This window comes from Giraffa tippelskirchi, chromosome 5 (genome assembly GCF_054371585.1).
Source record: "Giraffa tippelskirchi isolate mGirTip1 chromosome 5, T2T-mGirTip1v1.2.pri, whole genome shotgun sequence".
NCBI lineage: Eukaryota > Metazoa > Chordata > Mammalia > Artiodactyla > Giraffidae > Giraffa > Giraffa tippelskirchi.
Window position 1 is genome coordinate 135,101,684 of NC_137279.1, and position 15,501 is coordinate 135,117,184.

The window sequence follows — 15,501 nt, forward strand, 5'->3', positions numbered from 1 at the left end:
TAAAAATATTTATATTAACATGTAATAGGTTTATTTAAAGGTAATTAACACAGTTTTAAATTTTATATTTTAATTCATACTATGGTAAATATCAAAAGCTATAATTCACATAGATAAAAGTTCTTTAAAGCCCTTAATAATATTTAAAAGTACAACAGGGTCCTGAGTCAGAAGAGCCTGAGAACTGCTTATTGCTAGTTTTGCTACGATCAAAGCTCCAATGACAAATAAAGGTGGCTGTTGTTTCCTACTTAATTCAATTGCCCATATTTAGTGCCAATATTTTTTTGTGACCCATGTCCAAAATCTGCCAATTCTCACAATCATGATGGTCAGAATTAACTTGCACAGAATTTTTAATGCTAAAGCCTTTCTTCTTGAGTAGGCCATGCTTCTCTATCTCCAAGGCTTTGGGTTGACACCTCTGCCTAGAAAACTCTCCCACCCATTCTCCTAACAATTCATATTTATTCTTCAGATCTCAGTTCAACTATCACTAGCTCCAGGAAGCCTATGCAGATCTATTCTTCCAAGTCTCTTATATCCTCCAGATTTGATTAAATAAGACTCCATACTTTCTCTTATAGGTCCATGCACTTTTCTTTAATAGCACATATCCCAATTTGTAAATGTGTTATTTTTTAGATTATTTGATTGATGCCTTTATCGACCTCTAAACTTTAGCTCTACAAGGGCAAGGTTGTTTTGTTTTGTATTATTTGCTTACCATTTTATCCTCAATATGTGTTTGGCAGCATACATATGCAAAATGAGTCAAATATTTTCCAACATGAAAACCACATGTTGGAGCAAGGATGAGTATATTTTGTTGATTGTCCCATCATTTTAAATAGTTTTTCAAATTATCAACCATGAGTTATGGGAGATGTTGAAAAGAGTTTCTATTATATGGACTTGCAAGTAAAAAGATATCTCAGCAGTACAATTATTCTGAAAGAAATCAGATGCTTGATTCGCTCACACATATGCCATTTCACAGAATTTTCTCCCAACTTATGCTTCTTAGTTTCCAAGCTTTTTAAAAAATAAAATACGAAAAGACTTTTTACTAATGGTTATTCTGGGTCTTTCTCTAAAAATATCTTTTATTAAATGCTGGAGGAGATTGTATTCATGTTGTATTATTTCTTTTGGGACTAATGACACATTTTCCAACTTCAGAAATTGTTTTTAAGACCGCAGAAGTATCAGATTAAACTAATGTGGTGACTACCTCAGGACAGTAATATTTTATTCTATTTTTCTTCCAAGAATGTAACTGTTAAAAATTACTACAGTTATTTATTCTTCACTTTACAATTTATTAACGGAGGGGATCATATTTCATTCTTCTTCCATGTGAGTAACTTGTGTGTGTGTTTTCAGGCAGCAGAGACAAATGCTTTTTCATTTGCAAACCCTGGACTTTGGTCTCGTTTTAATTAGGAGACTTTTGAAATTTGGATGAAGGCAGCATATTGTCCTTTCAGATAGCTAGGCAATATTTGTGAGATCAGTCTAACCATAAGAGTTACAAACCCCTTTCAGATAATAAGTCTAGTATGCTTTAACAGCAGTGCTTTCAGAATTTATAGCCTTTAACTTAGAGCACTCAGTGTTGATCTTATTGCTAATCTCAAATGGTTTTGTCTTACACAGAAACAAATGGATATCAATGCTGCTATTCAAGCCTTGATTGAATCACAAACTGCCCTACAGATGGAGGTAATATATCTGCCTTTATTTACATTGGCACACTCAATCTACAAATTAAACAAATATTTTTTCAGAGGCCAAAATGTGACTTTATCTCAAGGCCTGTATTTACAAGAGATTAAAAGTAATGAAACCATTTTTAAGGACAAAGAAAACAATTTTAATAAACAGAAATACATGCATAAGATTTTTAAGGAAAACATTTAAAACAAAAATGTTGTCAAAGGATTTTCAAAATAAGAATTTGGTATTACAGAAGAAAATAGTTAAATGAAGTTAGCTATTTCTTAAAATGGCATCTATCATCACTATTCATTTTTCTTAAGCTCTATTTATTCATTGTATATAGGTTTTTTTTTTTTAATTATCCAGTAGGGATAGTAATTGTTAAGTTTTATGTCAGCTTGAAAAGTAGACTTTTGAGTGTGAATTTAACCTCTTGTTAGGATCAAGATTGACAAAACACAAATATGCTTATAGTTAAATAGAAACTGTTCTTTACATCCTACTCTCAACTCACTGCACACAATAGGAGTACACTTTTCTTCTGTCTTGATCTTTGTTGATCACTTGGGTTACATACTGGTAATGACTACTCTATGCTTCTTTGCTAATATGACTTTCATGATGACTTGGCAGAGCTACCAGAATACTGAAGTGACTTTAATTGACCACAGTGCAGAGATCTTCAAAACTTTAAACTATCTTAGCAATTTACTACATAGCATCAAGCATCCTCTTGGCACACGAGATAATCCAGCACAAATCTGCAAAGATTTGCTTAACTGTGAACACAAAGTATCAGACGGTAAGTTATTGGTTTCCTTAAACTGTGATATTTCATTTCATCATTTCAGTGTGTTTGGGATTTTGAGTGTATTTATGCCAAATCTTATCATTTTTGATAAAACCCTGGCAGAGGCATTTTAAAGTCATCAAGAACCAAATACGTACTTCTTTAGGTAAATATGGTTTCTGATATCAAAGTATCCTTTTTTAAGGGTTTGCTTTATAAAGATCTTCTACTACAAAATCTGACATATCCCCAGATTTTCTTACCCCATCTATGTCACTCGCTTATACTCTGTGCTTGGAATTCATGTTAAAAATAAAAATAGGAAAGGTTAACTTTAGGACTAACAGACAATATTATCTGTCAGCACCACCAGTTGGCAACAAGAAGAGATCATAGTCCCCCTCTACTACACTCCCTAAAATTAATTTTTACATAAAATAGAATTTAAATGCCTCATTTTGGAACCTGACTGTAAAGATGGAGGCTTGTCATGCTTAGAATCTTCTCATCCTCACACTGATGCCTCAAAATCCATTAGCCAGAGTTGCAAAAATAGAGCCATCAAGCAAAGGTTTAAAGCAAGTTGGAGGAGCCATTACTATCTGATGATCAACAGGGACACCCTGTCTGCTACAACATGTCATTTAATTTTAATTTTGACGGGGTCTATATAGTCAGCTATACAATCAATATGAGTAGTTATTTTTGGTAAAAACTCTAGTCCTAACATACAATGATACATATGCTGATTTGAAAAAAAGTTATTTAATTCTGTAGGATGGACAGTAGTTCATATTTCATTTTCTATACACGTGTTTACATACAAATATACATGTATGAATACATATTTGTCCAAAAGCATCTTCCATTCTAGAAGTGTAGCAAAAATATCTGTTTTACTTATATTAATAAAATGCTTAACTTCTATAGATGTTTCCTGCCTTAGATAATCACAAAAACAAATAATATTTCTAGTTATAGCTGCCCATAGTAATCAAATTTGACTTTCCTATATTTGAGGGTATACAAATGTAATTCTATAGAACTGAAAGGAACAAAGACATTATAGGACATACTAATTACTAAAATCTAATTCAAGGTCTGCCTTCCTCATAGGAGAAATAGCTAAGTTGTATGGCTTGCAAGGTATCAGGAAAGTATTTATGCCCCAAAATACTTTCATCACTAGGAGATTGTAAGTGCAGTAGAAAAACACAAAACAACAGGGAAGGGGGGATATGATAGAAAGTAGGGTTGGGGGTGAAGTTTTAAATAGAGTAGGTAGATAAATCATCTCTGGAAAAAGTGACATTTGAGCAATATCAGGAGGAGATAAGGGAAGAAACCACAGGAAATCTGGGGAAAGAGCTCTCCAGGAAGAAAGAACAAATGCAAACACCCTGAACCTGTATTTAGCATGTCCTATTAGCAAGAAGGTTAAGGTGACTGGAAGAGTGCATAAGGAGAAGAATGGTAGGAAATGACGTCAGAAAGATGTCAAGAAACCAGATTATATAGGATATTATAGACTAATCAAAAGACTCGAGCTCTTACTCTGAATAGGATGGAAAGCTTTGGAAGAGTTAGAGTAAAGGAATGACAAGACTTGACTTAAATTTTGAAAATGTTACTCTTGGTGATGTATCGCAAATATAATGAGGACAGGACAGAAGGAGCCATTGAGAAAGCTACCAAATTAATCCGATAAGAGATGATGATGGTTTGGACTAGACTTAGTGGTGGGAAAGTGGTAAGAAATGGTCAAATCTTTGGATAAGCTTTAAGGTACAGCCAGTCGGTTTTGTTGTTGATAATTCAGATATAGATTATGAGAGAAACAGAATGATAAAGAATGACGCTAAGAGTTTTGACTAAAGGACTAGAAGAGTGGAATTGCTGTCTATACAGATAGAGAAGCAGGTTTGGAATCAAGATGAGGAGTTCAGTTTTGGATGTATTTGAGATGTCTGTTAGACATTCAAGGAAGTATGTCCAGTAGGTAGTTGGCTATTCAGGAGAGAGGTCCTGGTTATGGATAAAATATATAAAGTAATTTGCATATAAATAGCATCTAATGCCCTGGAAGTCTCTAGGACTACCTAAAGAGTAGATTTTTTAAAAGTTCTAAAAACTGTGCCTTAGAACTCTTCCATGTTTAGAGATCAGGGAGTTGAGGAGGAACTAGCAAAGAAAACTAAGACGCTATCACTGAGATAGAAAAAGTAGAAGAATGTGAAGAAAATGTTCGCCTGAAGAGGCAGGGATCTACTGGGCCAATGTCAAGTTAGGTGAAGACTGAGAAAGGCTACTAGATTTAGTAATGGGAAGTTCTTTGATGCTCTTTGCAAGAGAAGTTTAGAGGAATGGTAGCAGTTAAAACTGTATCAGGTTTTAAGAGAAAATGGTGGAGCTGGAGAGTTTCCACTCTCAGTTATGAAGCAGGTAATTCAATTTGCCTAACTAAATTTTTAAAAAGTTAAAAGCACAAAATACTGACAAAGTAGTAAGGATTTTGAAGAACACAGCAGAGATGGGCACACACTTACAGCTGCTTTTGCCCTGGGTGCGTCCAGCAACTGAGTAGTGCAATGGGGGATCAAAGGTTGGAATCCGAAGCCCACAGATGGTGGGGATTCAGGGTTTCAGAGGGCTATACTCTGGGAGTAAAAATGATGGGATCAAAGAATTATTGGATTCAGCACACTAGAGGGAATGAGCCAAAATGAGGAGAGAGGTGAAATCATGGAGGAGATCTAGCTGTAGGTAATAAACCTAAAAAAAGACTAGGGTATGGCCTTGGGAGTCAATGATGAAAGTAAACAGACCAGGAGAAGGGTACAAAAAAATTGGTGGGAAAGAGTTGGAGGAACTCAGTAGAGGTCAGAATATTACAAATATCAACCACATGGATGTAAAAGCACCAAGAATTAGGTTATAAAGAGCTAGCCAAAAGCTAAACTCAAAGAAATAAAGCTGATGATGGCAACAGGAACAGGTGACAGGTGATAGAGTGCGATGACAACAATTTTACCATGGAGTGTTCTCAGAGTGAAAGCAGGGATAACGGTCTGAAAGTGGCAACAAGGAGCAAGAAAGACCCCTTCCTGACTCAGGCACAATGCTGTAGAGGCTGTGGCAGAAAGGGCTTGCATGGAAGCAGTGTTCTCAGGAGAGAGCCAATTTTGAGTTCAAGCATTTAGGCCTACAAAAGATATATTATGGTATAATGCTTATATCCTAAAAAAAAAAATGAAGCCCCCCTACCAATTCACCAGTGAACAACAATGCCTGAGTTCAAAGCACTCCAACTCATATAAGAATCAGATCTTGCTTGATGGAAAACCTTTTTAAAGCATATGTTCGCTCACCTAGTAGAGGAAACTGTTTCTTGAATGAGAGGAGATGATGAGTCAAGATATATGTCTACCTCATTAGTTAAGACTGTAAGCCTGCATCAAATCCTGATTTAAAAAAATCCAGCTGTAGTTTCTACAAACTACAGTATGTCCAATATTCTGAGGAAATCGGGGGGGGGGGGTGGAAATGGGATACAGAGGTGATATTAGGACTTTTTCACCCTTTTCTTCCATATTTCAGTATAGATCAGTGATTCTCCAAATATCATCCATGAACCAGATTAGATGCAGATTCTCAAGCCCCATCCCAAATTTAATGATTTAGCAACTCTAGGGGTGAGGCCCAGCTGTTTTAACAGAGTCACCAAAGTCTGAATACCACTGCAATAGAGACAGTCCCCTACTCTTGGAAGCAACAATTCAAGTTTTCATTTTGTAGGATTAGAATAGTACAGGGGGAATGGTCGAGGATGTGTGTAAATCTACAATGACAGGCCAGGGGAAGCCCAGAATGAGCTAGAGGAATATACGCTATGGGAAAAAAAATGAAACAAACAGGTGTTTTCTACCTATTATAGAAAATGGCCTTCGACAAATACTGTTTGTTTTGTCTTGCCTTTTTAATGCAAGAAGGCAGGGCCATCTCATTCAAAAATTCCTGCTCTTTGCATTTATAATAAGGTGCTGTTTGAATATTCTGAGCCTGTTATTCCAGAATTAAGATGCTAGCCCGGTACTTTTCAGTTTGAATATGTCCTAAAGACCAACTTTACGCCCCATTTGATTCTCCTGGACACTCAATGGATGCAAAGGTTGGCAGGCTTACGCTGGCTATGGAGACTTCAGTCTTTTCCACTCATAAATCTGAAAAGAAAGCACAAAAATAACCATTTAATTGTACACTTTTCTTCTGGAAACAAAAATGGTTATTCTTTTTAATTATCAATTAAACAAAGATATATTTTTCCTCAGGGAGACTGAAGAGGTTGTTTCTATTTTTAAAATATATTCATTTTTAAGCTCTGTAATGACATAGAACAAAAATACACACATATCCTACATTAATTTCAACTTCTCTATTAACTATGTAACTGTAGACAATTCACTTAAGTTGCTGAATTCATCTTATCTGTAGCATGAAGTAACAGATATAGCCATTCAATTATTTTTTATTACAATTATGAAATGGCCTTAAATTGATAGGTATGTGAAAAATATAGTATTTTCACTATCAGTTTAACATAATGCTTACAGCTTTTATTTTTTCACTAAATGTATTGATTTAAATGTATGATCTTTATAAACTAAGTTTTTTAACAGGAAAAAGTGTGAAAAAATATGTTGAAAGTATGATACTTTTTAAGGATTGTTCAGAAATATTTTAGCATGTCATTTAAATATTTGTGTTTCCCAACAAATAGGAAAATACTGGATTGATCCAAATCTTGGATGCCCTTCAGATGCCATTGAGGTTTTCTGCAATTTCAGTGCTGGTGGTCAGACATGTTTATCTCCTGTCTCTGTGACAAAGGTATATTCTGAATTTAGCATATATATTGGTACTTGCCCACTATCAGTAAATAGTGATTTTTTAAAAATCTTCCACTTTAAATAATTATGAATTTTATGAGTGGAAGCAAGATATTCTCTACCATATATGAGAAAGAAACTTTTTGGTTTTTAAATCTAATCCTGTTAATTCTTGACATTTTGATTATGTATTTTTATGACTGGCTTAGTTTGTCTTACTTTACTGACTATGCTTTCTAAATCCCTTTTAAAAATGTAAAACATACGTTTTTATGCTCATGCATTCATTAGAAAATTCCCAACAGCTGCAGTGTTTGTATTCAGTAATCAGTTACCTAAAGTTTTTATTGAAAATGACATCATCATCATTAAAAGAAGAATTATTCTGCCACAAAACTTGCTATTTTTGGTGACTGGGAACAAAAATAACCTCCCTGAAATATCCACTGGGTATTATTTAAAACGTCTTATATGTATAATTCTATAAATGTTTAGAATGAACAAAAGTTAGTTTGGTATAACACTGGGTATTATTGTAACAAGCATTTCTCAATCCTAAAGCTTAGTTCTACCTATAACATATATCAAAGAAACCCAAACTGCATTTCTTTCTTTTTCTGGTTAAACTACCTTGGCCTTCCCAAGAACTAATTTTTTGTTGACAAAGAACTGATACATGGACCTAGTGTGTTTTTTCCACCACAAGAAGGCATCAGCTAAAAAGTATAGTGTGTCAGTCTCTCCAACTGCTTAGAATTAGACTGTCCTCTTCTGAAACGCTCCCCCTCATTAACCAGGGTGTTTCATCCACTCACTTCAATAGGCATTCACCACTGTTACCCAAAGCAGAACAGGGGAGGACTCTTCTGTTCCTGTAGAATCTGGGTAATGCTAATGAGGAGCAGTAAGATTGCCTTGCTTCCAAACTACCCACATAATCACCCTCATGCCCCTTGGTTTAAAGCCCAGGATTTTTATTTGGGTTATCATGGAAGAAAAGGAGAGAGGGGAGTACAAAGAAGATAGAATCAGTGAAGGAGCCATATTCCAGTACTTTCCTTGACTGAATCAATTCCCCCATTTCTCCCATCCATAAATTCACCCTGAGAAAGACCGCACAGGTAATGGAAAGAATAGTAGACTCGGAATCAGGGACCTGGATTCTAATTTCTGTTCCTCTGAAAACCTGAGAAATGATACTGTGAACCACCAGAAAGCCCACTTCTTGCCAGGCACTGTGCTAACTAAATGAGACTTGACACTTCACATCCTTGTAACAATCCTGCATTGGTGTTACACCCAAATTTGCCAATAAGGAAACTGGGCTTAGAAAGGCTCCGTATTTCACAGGTTTGTAGTTCTCATCTGCAAAATCAAAGAATTTGAACTGCTTCAGCTCTAATGTTCCTCATGATGATCCTTCCATGTTTTCATCCTTATGCCTCCCCCACCTTTGCCTTTCTTCTCTTCCCCTACAGTTTTTTGTTGTTGTTGTTCTATTACCTTATAACTGATATTCTGATTTGGTGATTGGAGATTAGTATCAATTCCTCAATAGAAACCACTTCTATTCATTTATGTTGTGACCACACCCCTGTTTGAATAATGCTAAAATGATGATGATGTCTCAAGCTACAGAGAAATCTGCTTCCTTGTCCAAATCTAGAAACTCCTTGCTCCAGTACTACCCTACATTGTTCACTTTATTAGTTAATATTTGTTCATACATTCATTCATGCAATAAACAGCTATTGATGACTCGCTGTATGACCGAAACTGCATTAGGGGTTGGCTAACACAAAGATTAAGATTCTTTGTCTTTAAACGCTCCATAATTAAAATAATTCAACCAATTGATTATTACAACTTTTAACTTATCATTGGAAACTAAAAAAATAAATCTTCAAATGAAACCACAGACAGAATTTCAGATTTTTTTGAAAGAAATTTTAAGCAATAATCCACAACAAATTATTAATGCATCTTAAGTGACATTATGCAAACTAATTTTTTTAGTCATATTTAGTTGCCTAGTGATATGCTAAAGCCAGCTCATACTGCTCAGGAGAGCCTATTTATTGTGAAGAGCTCTTGTGAATTCCATGTTAACTGATACCACCTTGATAGCCTAAAATCAGCCATGGTAGGAGTATTTACAACTATGGAAATTCAGAAAATGCTATAAATCAGGGGTGCCCTCCTGCTCCACTCCTGCAAGGGCCAGTGATTAAGCATTTACCAGTATACCACTGACTGGCACTTAAATGTTCTAAAAAGTAGCTTTCTCAAGGCTGCCTTTTAAGGACTTTCTTCAAGTTTCTCCAAACTATAAATTTTTCAGTTGCCATATCTTATAACTTGCATATTGTTTCAATGACATTAGTTGGAGTTTGGAATCGGGAAAGTCCAGATGAACTTCCTTCATTTACTGAGCTCTGAAGCCACCCATATCATCACCATTCATTGTCTAAACACCCCAGTGTGGACAAGTCCTCAGACAAGTGGCTCAGGATTGACTCTTGGTTTCAAGGGATGGAATGGTCAGATTTTTGAAGAAAACACTCTACTTGAACCTAAAGTGCTTTCAGATGACTGCAAGGTAAGGGAATGGCATGTTTAGAATTATTCAATATAACTAACTTAAAATTGATAAGACTATATATAATTAACATAAGAGTAAAACTATATAATTAATATGAGAGTAAGACATTGCAAATTGCAGCTACAGAAGAGTAGTAAGTTTTAATGTGCCTAATGTGTAATAACTATACATTTTTCATAATCAATTATTCATTTATATCAACTTTTGTCACACCCATTGGTCATCCATGGAGTTTTATATGCAAAACCGGTATTACTAATGTATTAATTTTTATTCCCCATGTGAAATAATTATAGATGATAGCAGACGGAGCATAAGGGCCTATAGGCAAATGTTTTCTTTTGTGTATTTTTACCGCTGTGATTCTGCATCTCATTACTTCATGAAAATCAAGCTATAGAGGCAAGTCAGGTTTATTTCATATTTTGTCAGTCCCCATACCTGATGCCAAATAATGGGCAAAATGGCAGTTTGACTCTACAAATCAATATATGAATCATAGCCCATTTTTCCTATTAAAATTTAATAATAATGAAGAGTTTATAATTTTAAAACATTGTATTGTAGAGCAGGTGTCAGCAAACTACAATCCACAGACCAAATCTAGCCCAGCACTCACTTTACTAAATATATGTTATTGAAACACAGCCACACTCGTTCATCTCTTTATTATCTAGGGCTGTTATCACACTACAGTGACAGAGTCAAGTATATATGACCCACAAAACCTAAAAGATTTATTTCTAACCCTTTATAGAGGAGTTTGCTGACCCCTATTATAGAGTTATCCACTTACATAGCATTAACTTCTTTAAGGAGCATGGTTTCCTGCTCTTGTGTATCATGAAGCCCATGATTTAACATGTCTTTTAGAGTGCTTTATTTATTTATTTATTTAGAGTGCTTTAGTTTTTCACAACTAGAGTGCTTTACTTTTTCACAACATTTCACTTTCAGATAAACCACACTTGCATATTTGAAAAATCATAAAGTAAATAGTCAGAAGTATATGGCTCACTCTCTGTAGGTGAAGAAACCAGTATTACCAACAAAATCAACTTTCACAATTTTCTCCAGAAACTTTTAGTGACTCATTACGATTTCTGAGACACAATCAAAACTTACCAGCAGTTAGAATAGTCAGGCCCCAGCCTATTTTTCAAGCTTGGGCTTTCACTGACTGTGTACCCTGAACTCTGGTCAAACTGATCTATTTATAATAATATCAACAACAATTCCTACTACTAATTATTGGGGACTTATTAGATGACAGGTTATTATGTATTGCATACATTATTTAATTATAACAGCTCTTGAAGAAGTTACTATTAGTATCATTTTATAGCTAAGAAAAACTGAAGGCACAGAGGTTAAGTAACTTGTTCAAGGTACAGCAGGCAAGAAACCAACCCTAAGTGTGTACAATTCCAAAGTCAATGCCACACTGTATTGCCAGGGACTTTTAATGGAAATCCCACTTAATCCTCACTAATTCACATTTTATATGTGAGAATATCTATACCTGGGTGTCTATCAAAATCTGTGCACTTAAACCCCATGCTAGGCTTATTTTCACAACCACTTTTTACCTTTCCAACTGTTTTGTTTTTTTCTATTCATGTCATTCCCCTTCTCTGAAATGCTGTTCTCTAGTCCTCTAACCAAGTGGAAATTGTAGGCATACTTTAAGGCCTATCTTCACTGCTGAATATACAAGGCTTTTCCCTGACTCTTCTAGTTGGAAATGAGGAACTCAGCATTCACTCTCCATATTCGTTATGACGCATTTGTAATACACGGCCTTATATTACGGCAGTTTGTTTCTCCTCCCCCTGACTAAATTTATAAGCTACGAGAACTCAGAAGCCAGAATTTACTCATCTTTTTATTTCCCAAGAACTGTAAGAAACTGGAGGATTACATTTTATTGAACTGTGCCAAAAATACTTAGTCTTCAACAAATATTGAGACGTAATGAAGTTACAGAGAATTCTAGCCTAGTTATTACCCCAAGGTTATGACTTTGGTAACTTAAAATGGAATTTATAGCTTCAATAATCTCCAAAATTCCTTCAAATTCTAAAATTTATACCATGATAATTCTGTGAATGAATAAATGAATAAACTCCTATATAAAAAGCTTCACAAAGCTAGTTAACTGTTTCTCTATTTTGTCTTCCTGAAACTTATTCAGAGCATAGTTTTTATTCCATAATAGAATTTACCCTCCAAAAAAGAGCATAAGTAATAAAAGGAAACAGCCCTAGAAAGAAAGGAACGGAAGGATGAAGCTATATAAACAGTAACCACAGAATGGAAAAATAGAAACCTAAAAGATAATTCAACGTAATTATAATTTACTTGTACTGAAGTGATTTCTGCATATTTCCTGCCTAGAGTACAGAGAGGGTAAGAGTGCTCATTCCCTTTCATCCAAAACAAGTGTCCATCCTGAAGCATCAGTCCCAAATAAAGGAAGACAAAATGGTTATTACTCACATTAGAAGCAGAGCATATCTGGTCCAATGATCCACAGACAACAGAAACAGGAAGCCTCAAGAAAAATCAGAACACAGAATGCCATTTAGAAAATGGAATAAGCATATATTTTCAATTATTCATAGTAACTGTACCCATTCATTGAGCACTTACTCTGTGCCAGGCATTATTCTAGGCACTTTCTGTTCATTATTTCTAATCCTTAAATCTACATTGTTTTATGAAAGACATTGTCTGCTGCTAATAGAAAAATTACAGATCAAAGCATTTTGTTCTTATTTTTCAGATTCAAGATGGCAGCTGGCATAAGGCAAAATTCCTTTTTCACACCCAGGACCCTAATCAACTTCCAGTAATAGAAGTACAAAAACTTGCTCATCTTAAAAATGAACGGAAGTACTACATTGAAAGCAGTTCTGTATGCTTTCTCTAAAGTCTCTGAATTAGTTCAGAATGCATGCTGTTGGCCAGGTAATTGCTGCAGAGGGAAAAATACAGACAGAAATGTACTTTTGGATATCATGAAATGCATGGAATAAAGCATTGGCTAAATTTTAAAGAATCTCAGGAAGAAAAGACTTCCTCCTAAGAAGGAGACAAGGCATTTTTTAAAGGACTATAACTGATAAAGTATTTAATTCTTTAAAAAATTATATTGATCTGCGCTTTCTTAGAGAATTCCCTAGAACTGAACATTTATAAACATGGAATTCTTCAGGGTATTCTATATTTTTTGACTGTCTGAGAGCAAAGTACCCATTAGACAGCTGGAGATGCAAGGCACTATGGAGCAATACTGGCTAATGCTCCCAAATGTGCAATGCTTCTGTCTAAAAACTGCAAGCCACAGTCTAATATGTCTTCTTTTCCCAAATACTAAGCTGTATTCAGGTCCCCAGTGGGCATATACATCTTAGCCGGTGGTACACTACCTCTTACGTGTTGCCTTTTTGTGTTGCTTGGTGCTCTTTCTAAAACAAGGTGCTTGTGGCTTTCACAGACTATTTTATTTCTTTATTCGTCTTTGTCATTCTTTAAGAGTGTATGTACTGGTTACATCAATATATGTTTTGGTTGTTAGTACTTATTTTAATTTGTTTGGTCACATACTTAATAACAAGTAAAACATTATTTATGTGAAGTTCTTATTTTAAAATTCTCTTTTTGGATATAAAATCAGAGCTAGCACATTGTAACCTGTGCTTAAGCACAAGAGAATTGGGAGAGCGTTTTATTGTTTATGTTTTAAATTGCTGTAAAAAATATTATAGGCCAGCTACATCCAGTAGTAGGTTTGGGTTAGAGTTTAGGGGTTGTGATATACTATTTTAAAAAATCCATGATCATCTGGAATGATATTTTGTGTATATATATTTTGTAAAGTTGTAATTCAGCAAATCTTTTGAAATTGCTGCTGTTTTAAATTATAAAAACTTTGTTTCTGTTTCATAGAAATTACATGTTTTTTAATTATTCATTGACTTTCTTTTACCGTTCTTAAATTTAATGTGTTGGGACCTAAAAGAATTCAGTTTACCGGTCATTAAAGCAACATTCAAGAAAACAAAAACAGTCTTTTGCCATTTAAAATAGGCTAAAAGTTCAGACTTTCCTTGTCAGAGAAATGTTAAGCATTAAAAACATTATACCTTTTGGTATATTGAAAAGCATGTACATCCATTATAAACATACCATCAAACCACACTTACCTATCTATAATAAAAATGTGCTTTAATATCTTTTTTTGGTGTTTTTTTTTTAACCATTTCCCTTTGATTATGTAGGACAGCCTCTTTGGCTTAGACCTTCTATACTATGTATATTGCACTACTAGAAAGTAAGTAAGTATCTATTATACACCTATAAAAGGATTATAGGGCCTATTTCCTACTTAAAATGAGGTCATGGCATAGAAACTCTTTCATATATGGTCAACTGATTCCTAACAAGGGTGCCAAGACCATTCAATGGAAGAAGGACAGTTTTTTCAATAAATAGTTTGGGGAAAACTGGATATCCATATGCAAAAGAATGAAGTTGGACCTTTATCTTACATGATATACAAAAATTTACTCAAAATGATGAAAACTATTATTGTAAACAACATTTGGGATAATATCAAAATTTTTTAAATAAATAACAAAATGTATCAAAGAAGTCCTAAATGTAAGAGCTAAAACTATAAAAAAGTCTTAAAACTTAGGTGAAAGGCTTCATGACATTAGATTTAGCAATTATTTTCTGGATAGGACACCAAAAGCACAGTTGACAAAAGAAAACAATAAACTGGACTATAGCAAAACTTAAAACGTCTGTGCAAAGAACACTATCAAAATAGTAAAAAGACATCCCACTAAATGGGAGAAAATATTTGCACATTATATGTTCAATAAGTGATTACTATCCAAAGTATATGAAGAACTCTTAAAACCCCAAACCAAAAACAAAAAACTCTCAAGCAATCCAAATTAAAAATGGGCAAAAGACTTAATAGACATTTTTCTGAAGATACACAAATGGGCAACAAATGAAAAGATGCTCAACATCACTAGTCATTAGGTGCAAATCAAAACCATCGTTAAACACCATTTTGTACAAATTAAGATGGTTATTACTATCCCCCCAAAATGGGAAAATAACAAGTGTTGGTGAAGATATGAAGAAACTGTAATCCTTATAAATTGCTGGTGGGAAGGTAAAATGGTACAACTGCTGTGGAAAATAATTTGGCAGTTCCTCAAAAGTTACACATAAAATTACCATATATGATATAGTAATTCTACTTCACATATATACCCCAAAAAACTGAAAGAATGAGTCAAGCATATTTTTACACCAGTGTTCATAGAAGTATTATACAGAATAGCCAAAAGATGGAAATAACCCCAGTGTGTATCAATAGATGAATTGATAGAAAAAAAAATGTGGTATGTACATACATTGGACTATTATTAAACCTTGAAAATGAAATTCTGACATATGCTCAAACATTGATGTACCTT

The 15,501-nt window shown here is 34.4% G+C and overlaps 1 protein-coding gene and 1 long non-coding RNA gene across 2 annotated transcripts in view; one reads left to right on the forward strand and one right to left on the reverse strand.

The window, feature by feature from the left end:
• Window positions 1–13,058, forward strand: part of COL24A1 (collagen type XXIV alpha 1 chain) — a 441,974-nt gene extending 428,916 nt beyond the window's left edge. Inside the window, exons 61-65 of the mRNA XM_081490017.1 lie at window positions 1,660–1,725; window positions 2,356–2,524; window positions 7,290–7,399; window positions 9,782–9,997; window positions 12,786–13,058. Coding sequence (XP_081346143.1) covers window positions 1,660–1,725; window positions 2,356–2,524; window positions 7,290–7,399; window positions 9,782–9,997; window positions 12,786–12,932 — 708 coding nt within the window. The 3' untranslated portion in view covers window positions 12,933–13,058. The remainder of the gene's footprint in view (window positions 1–1,659; window positions 1,726–2,355; window positions 2,525–7,289; window positions 7,400–9,781; window positions 9,998–12,785) is intronic.
• Window positions 3,259–15,501, reverse strand: part of LOC145506123 (uncharacterized) — a 101,253-nt gene continuing 89,010 nt past the window's right edge. Inside the window, exons 3-4 of the long non-coding RNA XR_014053558.1 lie at window positions 12,500–12,554; window positions 3,259–6,732 (exon numbers count right to left, since the gene is read on the reverse strand). This is a non-coding gene — a long non-coding RNA (uncharacterized LOC145506123). The remainder of the gene's footprint in view (window positions 6,733–12,499; window positions 12,555–15,501) is intronic.